The sequence below is a fragment of the Corvus brachyrhynchos genome, unplaced genomic scaffold (assembly GCF_000691975.1).
Source record: "Corvus brachyrhynchos isolate BGI_N302 unplaced genomic scaffold, ASM69197v1 scaffold101, whole genome shotgun sequence".
Lineage (NCBI taxonomy): Eukaryota > Metazoa > Chordata > Aves > Passeriformes > Corvidae > Corvus > Corvus brachyrhynchos.
In genome coordinates this window covers 21,297,694-21,320,437 of record NW_008237239.1, presented here as the reverse complement: position 1 = coordinate 21,320,437, position 22,744 = coordinate 21,297,694, and the positions used below count along the sequence as shown (strand labels likewise).

Here is a 22,744-nt window from a genome sequence, read left to right as displayed (position 1 = left end):
CTGTCAAATCAGGATCCCACTGAACTAATGTTAATATATTTGGGTATGGACCAGACCTGAGAGGTTACAGACAAGAATCTAAACCTAAAACACCTTAATCAGCTGTGTGGGCTTTTTCCTTCTGGGAGTTAAATCTAAACATAATATTTTTTTTGGGCCATTCAAAGGTGAGTTGAAGTCTTGCTTTATTCTTAATAGGTTTAACACAAAACAGGCAAACTTTCCAAACTAATTGGCAAATATAATCTTTGACTGTGAGGTATGGCAGGGCTGCAGAATGAGCTGAGACATAAAACTTGAAAGTATTCATCTGTAATCTAGGAGGCTTTGGGGTTTTTCTAATTTTTAAAGCTTTCTTGTTGCATCCTCTGTTCTAGGTTCATTTCTGTTTCTCAATGCATCAGAGAGGCCGAGCCCTACCATCCTGAGCCCTTGGCTGAGGAGCAACAGTGATCAGTGTGTAGTTCAAGTGGCTGTGTACAAGTTTTACCAGCCGAGTGGAGAATATATTGCTCGTGTCCATCCCATTGATGAGAGCAGCAGTGAAATCCTATCAGAGCAGAGTCCAGAGAAACATGGGTAAGTCTTATCCCCTCATTTGACTCACAGCTTGAATTGAGAAAAATCACTCGGTTGTGAGGCAATATAGCTACAAAACACATACTGCACATCTGAGGGGAGCAGGACACCACACTGAGGAGATGCTTGTCTTGCATGGGTCTAAAATATTGTAAAAAGTGGAGATTGATGGTTATTTTATTATACAAAGCATTAGCAAAGTTCTGGATCCGTGTAACTGAGTCTCCAAGTCAACATCACATTTATTCTCAGTGCTTGCATGTACAGATAGAGTGTGGATACTCATCCTAGGGTTAAAGCTTTTCTGCCTAATTCTCTCTGTCTGATTGCTTTTTACTACTTCTTAACCCATGTATAGTGTTGGGCTTAGAATATCTACTGAGTCTTTGCAGTTTCATGTGCCTGCATACATTTTAAGTTTTGTCTTCACTTCTCTTCTTTTTGCCAATAAAGCTGTTCAGAACTACTGGCAGGGGAGGAAAGCTTTTGATCTTTCAAGGGTGCAACTGTTTGAAATGTTTTATCCTCTTTGTGCAATTAATCTTGATGATGTTTTAATTTGTCAGACTTCCTGTGTATTCTTCTAAATTTTTGTTAGCAGCAAAACAGCAGGAGATGAACACAGTAAATATTTCAAGATGCTGTAGGAGTAGAGTAACTCGGAATTTAATTTGGATATATGTGAGGCTAATGTTCTACCTGCTCTATATACTGACTTAAAAATTTTTATTTCTTACCTTTGTTGTGAAATGTGTTAAGAAGCCTAATTTTTACCAAACATCTCAAATGTTCTTTGTTTTGATGTGATAGATTAGAGAGTTTCTAATAGCAAATCCTGCTAGCTTGTGCTCATAACAAGATGTGATTATCTGATGACTGTCTACAGCAAATTCTGTATCTTCCAGTAGCAAAAGGAGAATGTGCAATAAAAAGCCTTGTAGGAGATAACCTAACTCATAGAAACAGTTTGAATAGTTGTAATTCTCATATAACACATGGCCTATAAAAGTGAGGAGGAGAGCTTGTGTGTGGATCTAGATCATACTTAGTTCCAGCAACATCATCCAAATTGTAAATTGCTGTTGATGTCTGGGGAGAGGTAATTAGAGGAGCCACAGCAGCTGTCTTCTTCCTTAGCTCTTTGCAAATGCTGTGCTCTGTGTCACAGCTAATAAACATGCTTTGTGCAAAGTGCCTCCTGCGCTGGCACTGCCACTGCTCCTCGGCACTCACAGGGAACATTGCTGTGTGTAAAATGCTCTGGTCTGCATGGAGGAGCTCCAGCTCAGATCTGTGGGTGGGCGGAACTCACCAGGAGCACAGGCAAGTGCCAAATGTAAGGAGCCTTGAAGGGAAGGGAAAGATCTCTTTAAATACGATAACAAATTCCTACCTTTGCCATCTGCTGGAGATAACACGGATGACTCAGCTGTGTGTTGCAGATGGAGATTGTCACCACAGTAAAGAGGGTTTGTGCTTTTACAGAAGGTGGCTTTGGTTATAGCTTGGCTGTCCCATATGCTTGCCAGAAGTGCAGCTTGCTCCCCAACAGCATCTCTGTGGTGCATGGAGGGGTAAGGATGCGCCTGTGGCTTTCATGGATTTGTATGTCTGACTCCTTGGTACTCTGTGTGCTGTAAAACTCCAGTTGGAGCAACCAGCTGGTTCATTTTCCCCCCTCCTTTGGTTCTGTCCCTTCACTGTGAGAGGCAGTAGCTCTTCTCCCAGCTCGGCAATGCAGAAAAACTCTGATACTGTGCCCACATAAACGTCACATGGGGATAGTTAAATAACTTCTGATGGACTACAGCCACAGATGAGAAGGTGGCAATTTGTCACCATTTGCCCTGAATCTTCATTCCAGAATTTGAGCACCCCTCCTTTGTTTGGAGAGATAATATTAGCTATTCCATCTCTGATAGCAAAACATGTAAATCTCACTTTTTAAAACGTCTTTTTTCCTTTAAATAGGAATCCAGAATAGCTGATTGAAGGTCAAGAATAATTCAATAAATTTCTTAAATGAACTAGGAATCCTACAGTGGAAATCTGTTCCGTTCAATATTTTATTTTGTCTTGAAAATTGCGAATAATTGTGTTCTTTTATAATGAGTTCTTTGACCATGCTATAACCAAATAATTTCTAAAATTTTATAAGGATTTTAACTCCAGGCACAAAGTAATTGAATTCCTCAATGATGACCCTGTGCTAGAAATAAAAATACTTTAAAGTTTCACAGCTGACACTTCTTTGATTCTATATGCTTTATATATTGCATTGCAAACAAGAGGTGTAAAGTGTGTGTAGCTGCCAGCCACTTTGTGTGCAGTAGTGAGTCTGTGCCATTGCTTGAAATCAAGCTCATAGCAGGAAGAATATGTTTTATTAAAACAAATGCATCTGAAGGGTAATAAAGCAATAAGTTAATTCCAGGGTGGATTTTCTCATATCTTGAACTATGCACAGCACTAATATCTTCATTACATTTTTTTTTTCTTTTTGAATTGCATAACATGAATTACATATATTAAAATCTTACAAGGTCTTCACAGTTCACCTACATTTAAAAGAGAAAAAAGCAGATGCTGTCAGGTATTACTATTTCATTCAGGGTGAAACCAGGCAAGCCAAGGTTTAGGTTGACAGCGCTTGAAGCTGATTTTAAGTAGAATGTATGTAAAGCTATGAAATTGTATTAGGTAAAGACAGCATGGCACCCAATATTTATTTGCTCCAGAGTTCACCTGTGTTGTCTTTGTGTGTAAATTACCAGGTGTGATTATGCATAAAGATTCAAAGCAGAACTATGGATGTCCTGTTTGCTCCTTTGGTCTCATTCTCTAGGAAGAAAATAGCCCCAACCTGTGGACTAGAGTTGTACCAGGGTTTACAGAAATCATTGTGTGGAAGACACCTATTTGTTTTATTTTCTCACCTGACATATTTCACTGCAGCTGATGTATTGCATGCAGGAAGAAAGGTGGCTAAGTTAAGATGCACCACACTGCAGTAGGGTGGGGCAGATGGAACACACACCAGGAACAGTATGATAGAAGTGATGGCTGGGAAGGGTTCCTGAGGGATGAGACACCAGAGGCTGGCAAAGGGATACTTGTTTTGTGTTACACAGAAACCCTGCCAAATGCAGCCATAACTATTACACATAATATTTACAACAATGCTTGCTACTCAGAAGGTAACTATGTCCTTGTTTATCAGTTCAGCAGAATTGTATACCTTTTTAAAATTATTATTATTTTTAAAGAGCAGAAAGATCTTACTCCAATTTAACCTGTGGGTTTTGGAACACCTTTGGTTAGACCTTCCTAAATTAGCTCTTAAGCAATCAGTAGGACTCCTCTATGGGGAACAACACATCACTGCGTTCTGTTAGAGTTGGATTTGTTGCATGGAAGTGTTTCTAGCTGCTCTGACCCTGTGGATGTGTTTTTGATATGGTTAGTCTCTTCTGACATCTCTTGCAATTCTGTTGGGTTTTTCAAGCACCTGCAGAGGACATAGGGAGAGAATCAGTGCAGTGCTACTGATCCTTTGTAATGGCAAAACAGTTGTTATAGTTCCTGCCATGGAGCACAGCACTCTCTGATTTATCTCAAATGACACCAGATGTGGGTACTATCCTTTGCTGGTCTTCTGCTCAGAGGTGCTCTACACAATCCTTTCTTGCTATTTAACGGAGTTCCCATTTTCTTTTTCTGGAGATGAGGAGGCATCAAGTATGTTTACGTTGCCTATTGGTAGTTTAGCAAAGCAGAATTGCTGCCACAGCTTGAATGTTGACTTCTGGGTGCTTGTCAGACTGTCACTGTGGCCACTGATTTCATTTCACCTCTCATCTGTTTTCCCATGTGTTAAATTTATAATTAAAAAGCAAGTAAGATTGTAAGTGTGCTCAGTAGAGTGGAGAAAATACAAAGGAAATCAAGGAAATCTTGTCAGCAAGGTTAGAGTTTGTAATAAAGGATTTATTTTCATTTCTTTTGATCTGCGTATTTTGGAGAAATTAGAATTGGGCCAGGAAAAAAATTATCATGGCTCATTTTAATTACCATTATTAATTTACACCTCTACTTACACTATTAATGGTGAGTTGCAGTATTATATACTATGTAGCAAACCAAACTTTTTATAAAAATGTAGCAAATGACACCTAATTTCAATTTGGTCTCACCACCAAGCTTGAGATTCATCTGAAGACTTTTGTGTAAATACGTGAAGTTGAAGGTGTTTCTTAAATAAAACATGAATCCAAACATGCATGCGTGAGAAAGGAACTCATATAACACTAATAGCCAGTGCTTTAGTAGGTCCATTAATATTGGTGCACAGAGCACTTCCAACAGAGAAAGTTCACCTGGTTCTGAAGGTTGCTGCAAATCATGATAGGCTATTCCCTTTCTGGCACCTACAGCTTCACTTAAGATTGATTGCATTGATAGATGTCAAGGAAAATATATGAAGGAATCAGTAGCGTCTGTCACTTTTGACCTTGGGGCTTGAAATCTGAAGGTTATTTCTTGTACTAGTCTTGTTCCTTTTCTTTCTTTCTTACCAGTAGCTTCAGTCGCCTTTCTCAGAGAGCAGGGGCTTAATATAAGGAATTCTTTTGTTTGTTTTATTCTTTTTGTGAGGATGAGGGATATTTGTTTAGTTTTTTTCTTTTTCCTTGAAAAACTTTGCTAAATTCAAGCCTTTCTTTTGCAAATGCCTGGGCTAAGACATAAAAATAATGAAGACCAAAGTGTGTATTTGGGGCATTTAAACTTATTTTTAAGCATCAAAATATGTCTCAACATTTACAGGACATTTTTACTCTCAGAGAATTCTAAATCAGGAGTTTAAGTGATTCAGTTCAAACTATGCATTTGAGAAATTCAGGTAATCCAGGAAAATAATTTGGATTTATGGATTCCTTAGAAACTAAGCTCTCTCACCCTGATGGCCAGACACCACTAATCCTTAATTTTAGAGAGATAACTTGAATTGTTCTAGACAGAAAATTAGCACTCAGCTTTTTCTGTGCTATTATCCCCTAGCCAACTTTTAGTCCCTTTCAGTCTGTGAAATTAAATGCAAAAGAAGGAGAAAAAGGAGAAAGAAAGGTAAAGACAAAGTTGGTGTTGCTTTTCCTCCTTCCCTTTTCAAAGAATACTGTACTCAATACCTAGGAAGAACCCGTCTCTTTGCTCGGAAATGCTCATATGTGGAAAAAAGATTTTCTTCACCTAACAAAACTTTGGTTCTTCCAGTATCTCAAGTCTAGACCTGAGGAAAGCTTTAGCTCTGTTGGTCATGGCACCTTGGGGAGTTTGTTGCTATTTAGTTTTCAGTTTGTGCAGCATCACAGAATCAATTAGGCTGGAAAAGACCTCTGAGATCCTGGAGTCCAACCTTTGTCCAAACACCACCTTGTGTGTCAACCAGGCGATGACACCAAGTGCCGTGTCCAGGGTTTTCTTAAACACCTCCAGAGATGGTGACTCCACCACTTCCCTAGGCAGTCCATTCCAATGTCTAGTCACTCTTTCTGTCAAGGAATTCCTCCTAATATCCAGCCTTAGCCTCTCCTGGTGCAGCTTCAGTGTGTGTCCTCTCATCCCATCACTAGTTGCCTGGGAGAAGAGGCCAACCCCACCTGGCTACACCCTCCTTTCAGTTGCAGAGTGATAGGGTCACCCCTGAGCCTCCTTTGCTTCAGGCTAAACACCCCCAGCTCCCTTGGCTGCTCCACATAGGACGTGTGCTCCAGATCCTTCATCAGCCTTGTTGTCCTTCTCTAGATACGCTCCAGCCCCTCCATGTGCTTCCTGTAGTGAGGGGCCCAGGACTGGACACAGGATTTGAGGTGTGGCCTCATCAGTGTCAAGTACAGGAGAATGACACTGCCCTGGTCCTGCTGGCCACATTCTTGCTGATCCAGGCCAGGATGCTGCTGGTTTTCTTGGCCACCTGGGCACAGCTGGCTCATGTTCAGTGCTGTCAACCAGCAACTCCCAGGTCCTTTTCTCCTGGGCAGTTTTCCAGCCATTCTGCCCCCAGCCTGCAGGGCATTGTTGTGGTCAAAGTATAGGCCCCAGAACTTGGTCTTGTTTAACCTCATGCCACTGGGGAGATTTAAATTAAAGCCATTCAGGATGAGTAAGGTGAAATGGAGCCCTTCAAAATTTTAGGCAGTAGTATAAACCTGATATACAAATGTCTGCACACGTGGAGGGACCATTTTCCCATTCCACTTGAGCACAAGACTAGGTGGCTCAAGTGGTCACTTTTGCACTGGAGTGAAGTTAATGACTGTGCATTTATGTTTTAAGTGTCTTGGTGGTTTTGCTGCTGCTGAAGTGCTCTATTACTACTTGAGATAAACATGGGTCCTTTTTGTAGATTTTTTTTTTTGTTTTAGAGCATGCCTTATTTTTCCATGTAGCCTTAAGTACAACAAAGCAGTGGCTTCAAAGTGCTCCAGAAAGGTTTACAGTGTTGTCAGTTGAGATTGGGCTGTAGCACCTTCTTTCTTCTTACATCTGTATGGAAGTGAACTATTTCTTAGACTTAATGATACATTAGTATTACCAGAAACTGAATTTTGAGTGCCATTCACTATTGTGGCAGATCATATTGTGAAGGAACAATGTTTTATGACCTCTTGGACCAACCAAAGCCAGCTGATTTAATTCAGTAGAGAGTAATTGCAATTACTTTTTATTTTTTTAGCAGTCGATTACAGTCCCAATCAAACTGATGGAGAATCAGTTTGGGACAATGTGGGGGGAAAGTACTCTTTGTTTTCTTGTAATATATGTTATCAGACTGTTATGAGCTGGCAGTGCTGCCTTTTATCAATGTTTGCCAGATTCATGCAAATGGGAAGACCAAAGTTGTGTAGTGCATCTCCAATGAAAATGATGAAAAAGGGACAGGGGAGGTAATTTTAAAGTTGAAATAAAGTAGAAAATGAGAAGTGTGTGTCAAACATGAAAATTTTGCTTACTATAGAAGCAAATTACTTACTATGTAGAGAATGGAAAAAAATAAAAGAAAAAATAAAAGTGTATTGTTCAGGGTAAGGGCTCACTTTTTACCAAGTGGAATAGCCTTTTCTGCTGCTTTGAACATAGTGCTGAACACACTGTAGTGTAGGAGGACTGGGGTGGAGAGCTGGATGCCCAGTATGCCTTCGCATGAGCACCCTTGGGGCTTCCCAAATAATCACAGAACCTGTTGGTGACCTTCAGCTCTGGGAGCCACTTCTGTGCAAGAAACCCCAGAGACTGGCACATCTGACTCTAGAAATGATGCCAAACTGACCACACTAACCGAGTAGAAGCACCCTTTGTTCTCCTGGTTTGGATATTTATTCTTTTGAAACCAAAGTTTCCTTAATATAAATAATTTCTTACAGGCCTAAAACAATTTCTTCAGATCACTCTGAGCAACATAATCCAGCTTTATACTGTCCAAATCCTGAGTATAAAAATTTATCATCTTAAACTTTTACACCTTGTATCCTTCGGAATTATTTTCAGGTTCCTCTTCTCTGGTTCTTATGCTATTCTCACTTTCCAAAGTATGGATTGGCTTTTTTTTCCCCTCATTTTCTCATTCTTTCCTTGTTTTATAGATCTTGTGTTTTGTTCTCTACACGAAGGCTTCTACTTCAATTTTTAAAAGTCATCTTAAACTAATCTTCACAACCCCATGTTGATGTTAGTCCATGCAGCACTTCCTATCAGTGTGGACATGTCAGCATGAATTCAGTTTTGATAAAACCTAAACATGAAAACCACTTGCCACACATCCACCCACCATCCAACCTTGTCTTCCCAAACCTGCACAGACACTTTAGTTTCATCTTTTTCTTTGTTTAGGTGTCCTTTCTGCTATATGGAATTGCAACAGTTTTTTTAGGATCCTTTGCTACGTCCAAGTTTCTGTGCCCACAGCCAAATGCTTCCAACATTTGTTTCCAGAGACTAGGCAATTAATATTGCCAGCCTTGTTTCTAGTTATTTTTCCACTCGAGCTAAGCTCTGTGTCATTCTGCTGCTGGCCAAGTTTTATAACAAGCCTGTGGTGTAATTGCTTTCTCTATCTCCTACTTACTTTTGACCTTAAAATCCTTCTGAGTTCTATGTAACCTCCTCTGCGGCTGTCCCATTTTGGAGCATGTCTCTGTCCTTGTGTGCAATTTCCTTGAGGCTTTCCCTGCTAATGCTTCAGAATCTCCTTTTTATCTAAGGCAAATCTACCCTGCTGTAGGAAGTACTGTAGAAGATTTACAAGGTAATATTCCTGCTTTCAATTTCAGAGAGAAATTAACTAGGTGCCGATAATTTTGAAAGACTTAAAAATCATGTCCTTGACCCATCCAGCTGCTAAAAACGTTCCTGTAGTGGGAATGCAGTTGCTTGTGCATTCTAAGTCAGGTTATTCTGCATTCTAAGTCAGGCTCTTGGCTATCTCCCTGAAATTCTCAGTGGTGTTCCATTACTTGCAGCACAGGCTTCAAGGTCAGTAGAGGCAGCTTTGCACCCTCCCTTTAAAGAGCACTGTCTGTATTGCTGCTCACCAAAAATATTGCTTATTATTCCCAAGTGCTGGTAAATCGTGTGTTTTCCACACAAGAAAAAAGAGAGCTCTCATAAACTTGACCTCTAACTTACAATTTACTTCTGCATATTAAAAAAATCAAAGAGTTATTCAACAGGAATTAGGAAGCTAATTCTCAATAAATTCCCACATGGGAAATTGAATGAAGGCTTAGAAATTATTTTGATTCTGATGTGTGCTGCAGTGGCAGAGGCAGCAGCTTGAACTTCTCAGTGACTGAGGAAAGCACTCATGACTTTCTGCAGGGATACAGTGAGGACTGAGCTGTATGACACCAGTGTGAAGCACTTTGCAGAGCTTTTAATTTAAAACTCATGTACCATATTTGTTAAATAGTATTGCTCCTGCCTGAAAGCGTTTTTCTGTCAAATAGCTACCTCTGTTTTGTTTTGAATTTTATCATTTTCTATAGCACACACCTGGTACAGTAGAAATTATATTCCTTTAATAAAATACTTTTTCAAGAGCTCTTTTTTGTACTAGCAGGGCAAACCATTACTGTCAGCAACTACTCTGGCAAAAACATGGGGTTTGAGTTGACACCAACACCAAAGACACAGGTTTTAGACAGCCTTGTCAGATCTACTTTAAATAGTGATTGAATCAGGTTATTCCTTCACTTGTGCACTCTTGTAGAAGACTTTCCCTGCACTGTGCTGATTGTTCTTCAATATAGTAAAGCCATGAACATTCACGACTTGCACAGTAGCATTTTGGTATCTTGTCTAGAGAAATGAACAGTCCTCCCCATCGCATTTGGAAGTACTGGGCTTTTCCCTTTTTTTTTTTCTCCAAGGGTTGTATTCATCTGTTTTACTTTACTAAAACATCTGTTTTAGACATTGAGTTCTCTGAATCATCAAGAACAGTTGCCAGCTTTTTATAAACTTCAATCCATATGGTATTTGTTGTGTCTTAGATCAGGCTGACTAAATATGATTTTCTGTTGGGAATAACAGTAATGAATATTGTCTACTGAATGTAATTGGAGCTTTTCCTGGTCATCCGTGGCTTGGTGTGCCATTTGTGCTGATGTATTGAGGCCACGAAGATGCATAATAAATTTCCTTTGGACAAGGCAAAGATATTCCAGGCTTGAACCAGCAGCATGTCTGCCATCCTTCGTGAACTTCACATGAAGATAAGATTGAAGAAGATTGGCACAAATCTAAATTTTTCACAAGGCAATTAAGTTTTTATGACTCTGCTTTATCTAGCAAGGAATACAAGCAGTAGAATAAATGAGACAAACTCAACAACCTCTCTTATTCAGATCAGTGACCAGTGTTATGATGCCTTTTTAACAGAACAAAATTACAGTAAGGGGGATATTTTTATCAAAATATTTGCATTGAAATGCTTTGTAATAAAGAAGCCAAATAATCTGATTTTCTTCAGCTGAAGAAAATTCCAAAGTGTAGAAGTTTCCCTGTGCAGTGTTCTTGCTCAGAGATGTTAAGATAATTTTAGTTAGATAACTCTTGTCGGTACATTAAATGCAATGGACAACCTGATTATTTTTAGGATGTTAAACAGCCTAAGAGTGCCTAACTAAATTTACTGCCACACCAGAAAATAAAACTATGAAGTCTGTCTGGATATTGTCTTAGTTTAAATGTGTTCTCAAATCTTGCAACTGCGTTTTTTTTGCCTCTCTGCCCGTTTCTTCTCTAAATGCCTGTCTTTCAGGAGGCTGTGGTTTGGGAAGTGTGGGCTAATGCTTTTGACACCTCAGATCCATTTCAAAACCATAATGATTGCAATTTGTTATTATTTCATGCCAGATGAGCTGTTCAGAGGCTCATTTCTTAGAGGTCTCTAGATTATATCTGACACAAGTTGATTTCCCTTTTTTATAAAGCCTGTTGTCTGGGAACTTGGGCTCCTCTCATTCCTTTAGGCAATTTCTCCAGGTCAGGGCTGGGACATGTGTGTGGACTGTTTGAAAGGGCATTGACTGCTCTTACTGCTTCTGTTTTAGATGGGGCATTTTCATTGCTGGTCTCAAGGCAGTTACAGCTGTCAGTGAAACAGCTGCTCTCAAACAATGAAAGATACCATCAACTTCAACGTTTATCAACAATCAGACCACTATTAATAAAATATTTCTTTCAAGAACATCTTGCTTTCTTTTTACTTATTGCCTTCCACAGCTATTCTATTATGAATGGGGGAAAAAAATATCCTATAGAATTTTACTGACCACTTTCCTTAATAATTCAAAACTTGAGAGATTGGTGTTGTATTGGATGACAGAATTTTTGTCTTCCAATCACCTCTTTTATCTATTCTTGATATTCCCAGGGATCACTTTCCCCCCTGTTCCCTCTGCCTCAACACTCTTCCTTTCTAGTTTTGTATTCCAGGCTTTTCTCCTAAACAGGCTTTCCAAACCCTCAGCAGGTCTCATTTTCTTTCTCATTTCATCTTCACTCCTTCTCTCTTGCTCCTGACCTGTTTGTCTTTTACTTGGATATATTTCTTCATCACAAATCCTGGGTCCAAAAGCTGGGAGAGTATCATGGTTTAAATGTGAAGAAGATTAACTCTACCCCAGCCCAAACCAGCACAGGGGAGGCACTGAGAAGCTGATTTTTTGTGCCCAGCTCTGGTGCTGCCTGTTGCAGCCCAGAGTGTGCACTGGACACCTTTCCTTGAGAAATTCAGCTGCTGCTTGTATAGGAAAATCCCTACCAAGAGGGCACAAACATCAGCTTCTTAGAGCTTGCAAATTGGCCTCAGTGAGGTGAATTTTCACAGTGAGGGCCATATAAATAAAGCAAGCAATTCTATAGCTCTTCAGCAACACTTTCATCAAGTGATCTGAAGGACTCTTAATAACACTAAGACCCAGCTGAAGGAGGTGGCACTCTAAGGAGGACACAGTCAAGCATTAAAGAAGTGTTCTAGCAGATCATTAGTGAGGTTGGTATTCACTAGATGTGAGATTGAGTAGTGCTGCATTTATGGTATATTTTATTAGAAGAGTGCAGGTTTTGATGGAGAGAGATAGTGTTGATGTCTGGGTTTTCAGAGTCAGAGGAATTTATTCCAGTGCAGATGTTAATGTGTATCTCCTGTGCCTGAGTGGCCTAACACTGTTTGGAGAAGGGGCATTAATTCACTGAATTTCAGCAGGCACACAAAATCTAGATTTTGCATTTGTTGCAATGCAGAAACATTTGTAGGGGCAAAGTTAAGAGGAAGAAATAATTGTTCATAGGCTAGGACTATTCTAGCTCTGCATCTGTTCCTGAGTCCTCATCATGAGCAGCACTTGGCAGATACATTTCTACCCTCCATGGGACAGGCACTGCATGTACTCTTTCCATCTTCTCTTCCCCTTGCTCCTCTCGGCTCTCCTCAGTGCATTAATATGCCCCATTCCCGAGATATGGATGCCTGATTTGTGTCCGTCTAACTAAACTGTGAATGTTTCTTTTCCACAAATTAATCACTACCCAATCCCAATTTCATGTGCCTTTGATGCCTGCTTTTAATTGCCTTGAAGTAGAAAGCTTCAATGAGCAGAAAAATTAAAATTGCAAAATCCTGATGGCTTTTTGTAGTTGAGTTATTTGCCTCCAACATCAACCTGAAGAGTATGTTTTTTGCTTGGGTTTTTTCTTTTTTTTCCCTTAAGTGAGTGAATGTCTTATTAGTTTTCCATTTCTGACAGAGCCGCAGGCTTAACTGCAATGGATAGACAACATTTTAGCTCCAGAACACAAAACGAATTCTGCGTTCCTAGATTCTCAAAGAGATCTTGCGAGTCAGTGAAACAAGCTCTCCCCTTCTTTTGAAACAGCACTTGACTTAGGAACAAAACTGCCATTTCTAAAGATTTAAACCCCTAATATATAGCAGAGTTGCAAGGATTTCATGAAGGGGATAAAAGTGGGAGTGAAGCACATTGTATCCAACTGAAAAACCAGAAATAATTTAGGACAATTGCACGATTTATTTTATCCAGAAGAAATGTGTCTTCCATGAAATCAGGAATTTTCCCATGAAAAAGCTTGATGTTTTTCCCATGTTGGTTTCTTGGACTGACCCCAAATGCCTTCTCAGCTCTCTGCTCAGGATTACAGTGGCTGTCATTTTGCTGCCTGAGTTCACACACCGCAAAGTTTGTCGTTTTTCACAGGGATTGTTCTTTATTCCTGTGAGACAGCACATCTTCTCCAGCCACTCTGTGGCACGTCATGGAAGTGACATGGCTTGCAGAACACCATCAGAATTCTGCTGGGAAAACACTTTACACACGGAGTCATAGCACTGGAGTGACTTTCTATCAGGGCTGTACAGCAGCATGGCTTCATGAGAGAGTGCAGTTGAATGATGAATCTACTCAGAAAAATACTGCAGGTCACGTATATAAAGCAAAGTAAAACATGCTGATAAATTAATATCCTTACTTTTGGGTGCCTTAAAAATGAAAAAAAAAAAAAGTGCTGCTTCTTTACAAATTGTTTGGATTTATAGAACTTAATGAAGTCTAATAGCAGAGCCAAAGGGTCCCATGTTTTCTCAGACTGAAGAGTAAAGTTACTTTGTGGAGAAAAATCCCTCTGGTGTGGAACAAGTTAATTAATTATTGAGTGCAAAAGAAGCTGTCTGTCACATTGCTAGATTTCAAATCTGAAATTTGTTGCCTTTTATCCACTTTGGGTTTTTTTGTAGAACAGATAGAAATGTTTCTCCCAGTATTGACTTTTTCTTAATCACTTCTGCTTGTAGTCTTCTGTAATAATTTACGTCATGATCATGCTCAGCTATTATCTGCTGACTGATAATAGAGTTTGTTTTACAAAGAGCATTCATTGTAACGTAACTGTTCAGCACTGGCACAGCAAGCCATGGTAATAAATTCTGCAGGTTAATGTCATTCTTTACTCAGCTTTTCCTCAGTTATGCATCAGAAGTATTTTATTTTCTGTTCCTTGCCTGTGACCGCCCTAGTGAGAGTTGTTTGGTTTAGCGGTTTTTTTCAGCATTTAGGTGCGAAAGTGATTTTGATGCTTCTTTTCCTCTGAAATGTATTTTAAACATCCTGTTGGAATGTTCAGGATGTTCTTGAGGGGCAAAGACGGCCTATATTGGCTGTCTTTTTATACGGTTACCCTTTTTGACCATAATAGTTATTTAGAGTTGCAGATCCACAGGTTGCCTTTGGAAGGAAGAAAAGTTGGCAGTGATACCAAAGGTTTTGATCATCCTGTTGGTTTGAAAACCTTGTGTTCCTGAAAACTGGGAGACATCAAACACCACAAAAACCTGTTGCTCACAGCTCATGTAGCCCAGAAGCCTCTTAGTCTTCTTTCTGGGCCACTCTCAGGTCTTACAAAGCTCTGTCTGATGTTTGCTCTTTTCCGAATGTGATATTCCTGGGTTTCTTCCTTGTTGTGTCTCTCCCTCATATATGCATTATACCATATACAGGAACTAGACTTTTCTCTCCCACTCCCTAAAAAGTTACTTTTTTTTCCTCTGTTTTTGCTTGACTTTATGTAGAATGAGGGGGTTTTGGTTTATGTGCTGGGCGTTGCTTGTGTAGGTAGTTTGTGTGTGTGTGAGAAAGAGAGATTTGCTGAGTGTGATACTGTATATTCTTAATCCTTCATCCTGGAATGACTGCTGAAGGGTGGCTTTGTGGAACCTTATTCCCTCTTGGAAAAGCCATCATCGTTATGCCAGTCTCATCCATCTTTTAGGGAATGCAGGTATAAAACTATTTGATGGGTAAGCTCAGTATGTTTTCTACCACAGAAAGAGAAGGAAGGGAGGGAATGTTCCTCCAGCTCATTAATCAGAATGAGAATGAGAAATTGTAACAACTTCCCAGTCATTTACTATTTGCTCCAAAGTAAATCTGTCTAAATATTAGTGCACTGGTGATAGAAAAAAAAAAAAAAAAAGGGGGAGTGAGGGGGTGGGCAGGAAAAGAACCTTGTCATTAGCTTGTCACATGCTGTACTTGGTAGACCAAAGATATATGTACTGTGGCATCTCTGTAATGAAAACTTGAGCAATAAAAATAGTTTCTGCTCTGTTCTGGAACAGGAACTCTCTGAGGAAACACATTAACAGTATTTCACATTACAAATTATTATTGCATGTTCAGCTATTGTTTCAAATGAGAATTGTGTGTATTACGCAGCAAGGGAAGGAAGACAGAGTTAGTGTTCTTCTGTAAGCAGAATTAAGATTTTATGCATCTGGCTATGTCACTTCTGGACTATAAATTTAAGTTAATACTTTAACAGAATAATGAGTTTGTTGTACGTAGGATGCTTGATGGACTTATACATGTAGTTCAGGATCCACTGGTACTGGCTGAATATGTGAATCTCTTCACTTTCACTGTGCCTAAACAGAAGAAGTATTGTAGTGTGAAAATGAGACTTGTTGGCTATATCTAGTAAGGAGTCATCTCCCATGTTGAAAGTAAAAACCTCATGTTGAATGTAAAGACCTCATGTTGCACAGGTTGAATATTACCAAATAACAGTATTTTGTGAAAATAGTGTTTTTTCTGCCATGCCTAGAATTTTTTAATTAATTAAATGCTTTGTTTCATGCACTCCCCTCTCTCCACTCAGGAGGTCATCTTCATTACCTGCTTACTTTCTAATTGACTGTATGACCTTGCACAGGAGGTCACAGTTGCCATCACAATTTGGAAGAAATTTTAAAACATCACTGAGGGTTTCTATATTAACATGTTGCCAGCAGAAAGCTAGTTATTATAATGCTGATTTTGCTCTTCCTCCAGCCTCCTTTCTAGAGGAAGAATGTTTCTACCTCTTCTACCCTTTATGGTGCCAGGAAACAGCTCCCAGCCCTTCTCTATGAGTTGTGTGTTGTTGGCTCTGACTGCGTAGTTCAGCTTCCATTTTCTGATTTGTGAATGAAGCGATTGATATATACTTCCACTTTGAAATTTAACTCCAAGTATGTGTAAAAGTATGAGAGAGAAAAGTAATTTTCTTAGGGTATATAAATTGACAAGTCTTAGAGAAAACAGTTGTTCCAGACATGGTGCGCAATTGAAGTTTGTAGTTCTTTGTTTGTCCTATCAAGCATCAGAAAACTGAACCTAGGAGAATCTGGGTCCTGTTTCCAATTTCTGCATTAGCTTATATAAAAGGCAGGAGAAGGAAGTGGTGTTTTATTTTAAGGTCCTTCAGTTTGCTGTGAAGCTGGCCTGAGATTAAATGGGGTGGAAGTAGCACCTGTACACTTTGACAAATCACTCCGAACTTAGAGAAGACCCAGGCTGGTGTTAGCAGAAACCAAGAGGAGCCAACCCAAGTATGCAGATAACATTGATTTCATTCTGTTGTTGTAATTACTGCCTTCTGGAGACACAGCAGTGTCTTACCCTGCTCATGTTTGCTGTGGCCTGGCAGGGTGGGATGCTGGACACAGCTGCCTTGGAGAAGGCTCCAAAGGAGCATTGCATAAAGCTTACTCTTTTAATCTCTAGTACTGCTCATATTTGTGCCTTAATGATGCTGCATCGAGACAGTAGGATGTCTAATCCATATCAGCAATGCATTTATATTTACATTAAACTCATGCTAACAGTATCATTAAGTTCTTAGTGATATTATAGCATAGCCTTATGAGTGTATTTTCAAAATGCTTCTTGTTTAAAGAGATTTGTGAAATACTTGATTGCTAGCCAGAAATGGTTCTAGCAAACCAGTGAAACACTCGCTAATTAAATAAAATTAGTTAATTTTCCTTTTTCTTCCACTGAGATTGCAAGCCGCAGTGGCACCCACAGATATCCTGCTTCTGTAGTCAAAATGACAGTGAGCTTTTTTCCTCTTCACAAGTGCCTGGCAGAGGATCTGAGCCACTCAATTTACTTGCAATCCCACATGCTGTCAGGATACAAGCCTGAAAAGTTCTGGGAGGTGAGAGTGAGGCTGCAGAATGAGTAACTGAAGTGTTGATTTGCCATGAAGTTGCCCATCTGAGGCAGGTTAATCTTGTGTGAATGAGGGCATCTTAATTAATACTGCACTGAAGACATACTGTGACAAAACTACGTAATTTTGTGGAGGAAACATGACTGGCCAATATATAATTTATGGTATGTTACACAGGTGCTTATCGGTGTCCAGCTGACTAGAAATAAAGCAGCACAACTCAGAAGATAATATAAAAGGTTTTTGTATTTCCTCCTTTATTTCCTTCTCTATTTCTAGTGTTTAGAAGTTATGTTTTTCCTGCGGTGCTCATAATTCCTAAGAAACAAGAGAGATCAAAGTGGGCTTGTTGTGAATACTGTGTTGTATCTTAATATTTCTCTTCCATAACCATTTGCAGTAGTAAATGTGTTTATAATGATATTTGCAGGAAACACACATGGAGCAGGTACAGTCTGAATCAAACCAAACTGACTTTAAAAGGTCAAATGGCTGCAGAAAACATCCTTGTTGCTTTCTTACATAAATGAAAACCTGTCAAGTATGGGTGTCATAATGTTGAATTCAGACTTGTGTGCAAAACAAAGAGCTGGCAACAGCAAGAGTGTCATCAGGTGTGCATAGCAGCACTTAAGTGGAGCATGGGGGTCTTAATGTTTAGATAAATGGGTACCTTATGGTGTGTGTCTTCAGCAAAGCAACATCAAGATTTTCAGTGCCCGTTTCAAGCCCTCTTGATCAGGAATCTGTCCACAGAGTTTAGTAGTCTTTCAGTCACAGCTTAAATCAGCACCCAGGAGTACAGCCATGTTTTAGATGTGATTTGTGTTTCTAATATGCTTTGAAATATTTCAAATCAGGGGCTGCATCTATGGAGTATTTTTACACCTTTCTGTTTTAACATATGCGATGTGCGGCACCTAAGTTTTGTGAAAGAAATACGTGGGAGTGTCTCAGCAAGTAAATGTCACTCCCCAACCCCCCCCTTTTTTTTTTTTTTTAATAAAGAAAAAGGGAAATTATGCCCAGATCTCCCTTGCAATTTGCATTTTCTGACTGAAATTTCAGAAAGTAAATTTCAATACATCGGTTTCAAGCAGCAACAGTCAGACAAGTAAATTGTGGATATAAATGTTGATTTCTTTGAATGCTCACTACTAACAGACTTTATCTTGGATAGTGGGGTAGAGAGTGAGCAGCTCCCTAAGGCAGAAAGACAAACTGCTAGAGGAACAAAGAAGTTATGCTAATAATACATGGCATGGTGTAGCCATATATAATTTAATGCTTTGCCCTTCAGCAACACCTTTCAAGTAAAAATCTGCTAGACTTTATCAAATAATAAAGTCTTTTCTGTTGTGCCACAGAGAGCTGATTGGAAGAAATGTTAAGAGACTCATCGCGACTCCGTATTCAGAACCCTACAGTCTTGTGTTTCAGTTCTGTGTGGTGTTGTTAGAATTCTAATGAAAATTGAGCTGATGGCCTGCTGAATGCTTGCTCTGAACCTTGAAGAATATTTGTCATCACACTGTTTATACTGATCCTTTTTTTGGGGTTGTTTTGTTGTTGTTGCTCTCTGTCAGCACTATTTCTTTATCACATAATTGGGCCATAATTGGGATCCCATCCCTCAGCTGTCTTAAGTACTAAAAGCAAAATTTTAGCAATGGATTTTCATGGTTTTAGCCTGATAAAATAGAGTAATAGATGCAATCAATTTAGTGTTCAGGTTACACTGTGGCCCAGAGCAGGTAAGGTATCTTAAAATGCCTCCCAGGGTTCACTGGGATATAGTAAGAGACATTTGTCTGTGTGAAATGAAACTTGCTCTAATTGTGCATGTTGAGCAAAGCCTGACATTTGGAGAGACAGCAAAATTTTCAGTTCCTATCGAGGGAGTGTAGTACTCTATACCACCACCACCACTGAAGCTGGAGGTGTTTTCTGCCTTCATGCAGGCTAGAAGAGGCTGAAAGACACAACCTGTGACAACTTCAAATTTCATTATTATTATTATTATCATTTATCTTTCTTGCTATAGTGAGTGTAATCCTGTCAACAGACTATCAGTGGTGGTGGTAGTGGTGGGCTCTTGCCAAGCCTAGCACTAGTTGCCAGCCCCAGTCAGTGTATAACATGGATAGAGTGTTTTCCTATTAGTTGAAAGGTTCACTTGACCTGCTGGGCAGAATGTGCCTGGCCCTGCACTGTTCATAATGTTCGCTGTTGCCTTGTATCAGAAAAAGGTAATTGTCAGATATTAATACCTGACAATTTTACAGCATAGGGAGGGTTAGGTCAGACTGGAGACTACTGCTTAGCTGTGTGTCCCTGTTTTTCCCTTTCGTATTCCTCCTTCTCCTATCACAGGGAGTCTTTTTTTTCCCTTCTCAGAATAGCAAAATAAATTAGTATCTAAATTTAAGAGCCCAATCCGAAACATTCTGAGAGTAGAGTCTCCTGCTATACAGATTCTAAGATTAACCCAAACCTCTTCCTATTATAGCAGCTATAGACTCATCTCTCTCAGAAATTGAAATGTAAGTGTGAGATCAAACCAGGTTTCCTTGAGTAAGACAAGTGTCAGGAAAGCCACGTTCTGGAAAGATAAGCAATGCCAGCGGTGCAGAGGTACAGTTGTAAAAAATGAAATTTTGGAATCTGCTGAGCTCTCTTTTTATTCTTTAGCTCTTCACACACCATTATCCACTTTCTAGTTCAGTGTGATATTTCAGCATAAGTTGAATCTTCGTAGCACAAAGTGCTGGTGTTGAAAACTTTCGTGTCCTTAAGTTACACACAGTTTCATCAAATCTCAAGTGGTCTTTGAAAATTCATTCATTCCTTGCTCCTGACTGAATCAGTGGAGACGTGTTCACTTGGAATCTGCTAAATTAAGTATCCTTCCTTTTTACCTTTTCCTTTGTCATTTCTAGTGTATAGTTTTCAGGTCTCCCCCATGGCATTCCATCAGAAATGCACACAGCAACTTGCAGGGTATTCAGCCTTCTGTATCACACTCTGCAGGCTGCTAACATCTTGTGACAGATCCAAGCACACAGGTGAAGGTTTGTGTTGATGTGTAGTATGGCTTGCCTTGTTTTTCCATGTGGACTCGGAGAGTTGGCCAAACATGATAATTGACCCCAATGTAAAAGCTGACTTTTGGCTTTGAGAACTCTTAAGAACACAGGATAGATCAGACCTTTCTTGGGATAATATTCTGTTTCCAGGAGTGGAATAGGCTTTTCAAAAAATTTTACATTAAGTTGATGCTGGCTTATCTGCTTTTCTACATCTTAGATTTTATCCTATTTTTTTTAACTAGTATTTTCTGTAGCTAGAAATTGCTTCAGGCTTTGAAAGAATAGATTAATAAAAGAACACATTAGGAAGTTTTTTTGTCATTAGCTCTTTCTTTATCTTTAATTGTTTTACATTGTAAGAAAGTTAACGTGTTTTCAAGTGGTGGGGGGTGTTTCCTTGTCAGTCCCCTCTCTTCTGTTCTGCAGAACAGCCTGGAATATATCCTGCTGCACACAGGACTTCTCGTTTCCCTATGAGTATCAGCACTGTTCTGTCTGGCTGCTTGCAGCTGTTTTTCTATTGTAGTCATGTTTGGGGTGAGGTGAGTATTGATCCCTCTTTCTGGGGAAACAGAATTTCCAGATGAAACAGAAATTCCACCATGAAATGAAAACTTTGTTGAGATAGAAATACAACTAAGGTTGGTGTATTTCTAACAATTTCTTTTTCCATTACATTTTCATTGTCAGATGGAAATACATTTAGCCAGAAATTGTCAAAGAATCATAGAATTATAGCACAGTTTGTGTTGGGACCTCATAGACCATCTAGTTCTAACCTCACTGCCATGGGCAGGAACACCTTCTACTAGACCAAGTTGCTCCAAGCCCCGTCCAACCTGGCCTTGAGCACTTCCAGGGATGGGGCATCCACAGCTTCTTTGGGCAACCTGTGCCAGTGTCACACACCCCTCATAGTGAAGAGTGTCTGTCTAAATCTACCCTCTGTCAGTCTAAAGCCATTCCTGGTGTCCTATCACTCCATACCTTTGTAAGTTTTCTTGTAGTCCCCTCCAGGTACTGGAAGGTACTATTAAGGTCTCCTCACAGTCTTCTCCTCCAGGCTGAACACTCCCAATTCTCTCTGCCTTTCCTCACAGAAGAGGTACTCCAGCCCTTTGATCATCTTAGTGACTTCCTCTGGACTCATTTTGACAGGTCCATGTCCTTCTCACATTGGGGTCCCAGAGCTGGGCACAGCACTCCTGGTGGGGTCTCACAAGGACAGGGTAGAGGGGCAGGATCCCTTCCCTTGCCCTGCTGGCCATGCTGCTTTTGGTGCAGCCCAGGATGCAGATGGATTCTGGGCATCAAGTGCACATTGCCAGGTCATGTCAAGTTGCTTGCAAGATTCCCAACAATCTTGACACAATTGTGTCTTGTTAACAAATCCTTCTTAATAATTTTAACATCAGGTGCTTTTACAAAGATCTAATCCTTTTCTGACCAGGTAATTTGAATGCCATGTGTTACAACTGACAGCTTGTTCATTAGCATTACTTGCCTTGCAGCTTGTAATGTTTGGAAGTATGAATAATCATCATTACTGTGGAAGAACGCTTTGACAACTATTTGTGACAACTATTATAGCTGTGTGCTGATTTTATGAGGAGTAAGTGTCTGCAAGTGAGTTAACAGCTTAATCTGCTCCCTTTCTCCCAACATGACTCACTAGAGCATTTCTGTATGCACTGCTGCCACCACTCTCCCCAGTTGCTGCTTGATTGACAATAATCTGATCTCTCCATACATGTGTCACCCTCTCTGTGCCATACAACTTTTGTCACAGTACTGATGCCACTGACTTTCAGATTCTCATGTGAGATTCCCCTGCAAGAGAATCTGACTCATAGACTCCTCCTGAGATCTATTTAACACACTGAATTAAATTCAAATAGCTCTTGCTCTTTATTAGCATGTTCTGACTGACTGACTGGGACCTTACTCCTTAGTCTTCAGGTTGTTTGTAATATTAGATGTGTACATGCTATATCACAGATTTATGTCTCTCCAGGGTCCCAATTGTTTTTTATTTTGGGGTGGTTTTTGCTGACTGTGTCTCCATGAAGAGCTACAGAATACGCAGTGTCACTTTACAGCATGTCCTTAGTGTGCAAATATTTCTCCACTTGCCTTCTTAGCAATTCCTCTTTTTGTAATAATATATTGTGCCCTCCACTGTGCATATAAACAATGAATTCCAGTGTCATTAACTGAGCAGCAAAGAGAACAAAGGGCTGCATCCAGCTTGGCTGTTGAGCTACTGGATGGTCCTAAGCAAGGCTTTGTCTTGATTTCCTTAGCCTGGAGATCCATCAGGACCTTGTTAAAGATGATTTGGGTGTTGGACCATCCAAAGTATAAACATTTGGCTGCCATGTCTTTCGGAAATGATCAAGCGCTCCTGTGTAGTTTTGAAATAAGGCCTTAGTTAGGACTTTCTTTGTTTCACAGAAATCGTTCTCTTGTGGTGCTTTAAACCATGTCTTTGTATCTGCTAAGCCTGC

General features: G+C 39.8%; 1 protein-coding gene across 2 annotated transcripts in view; it reads left to right on the top strand.

The window, feature by feature from the left end:
* The window catches only part of ALK (anaplastic lymphoma receptor tyrosine kinase), a 225,730-nt gene that overhangs the window by 59,965 nt on the left and 143,021 nt on the right, over positions 1-22,744 (top strand). For both annotated transcript variants that reach the window (XM_017730126.1, XM_017730125.1), the window contains exon 3: positions 378-579. In XM_017730126.1, the coding sequence (XP_017585615.1) occupies positions 378-579 (202 nt within the window). The remainder of the gene's footprint in view (positions 1-377; positions 580-22,744) is intronic.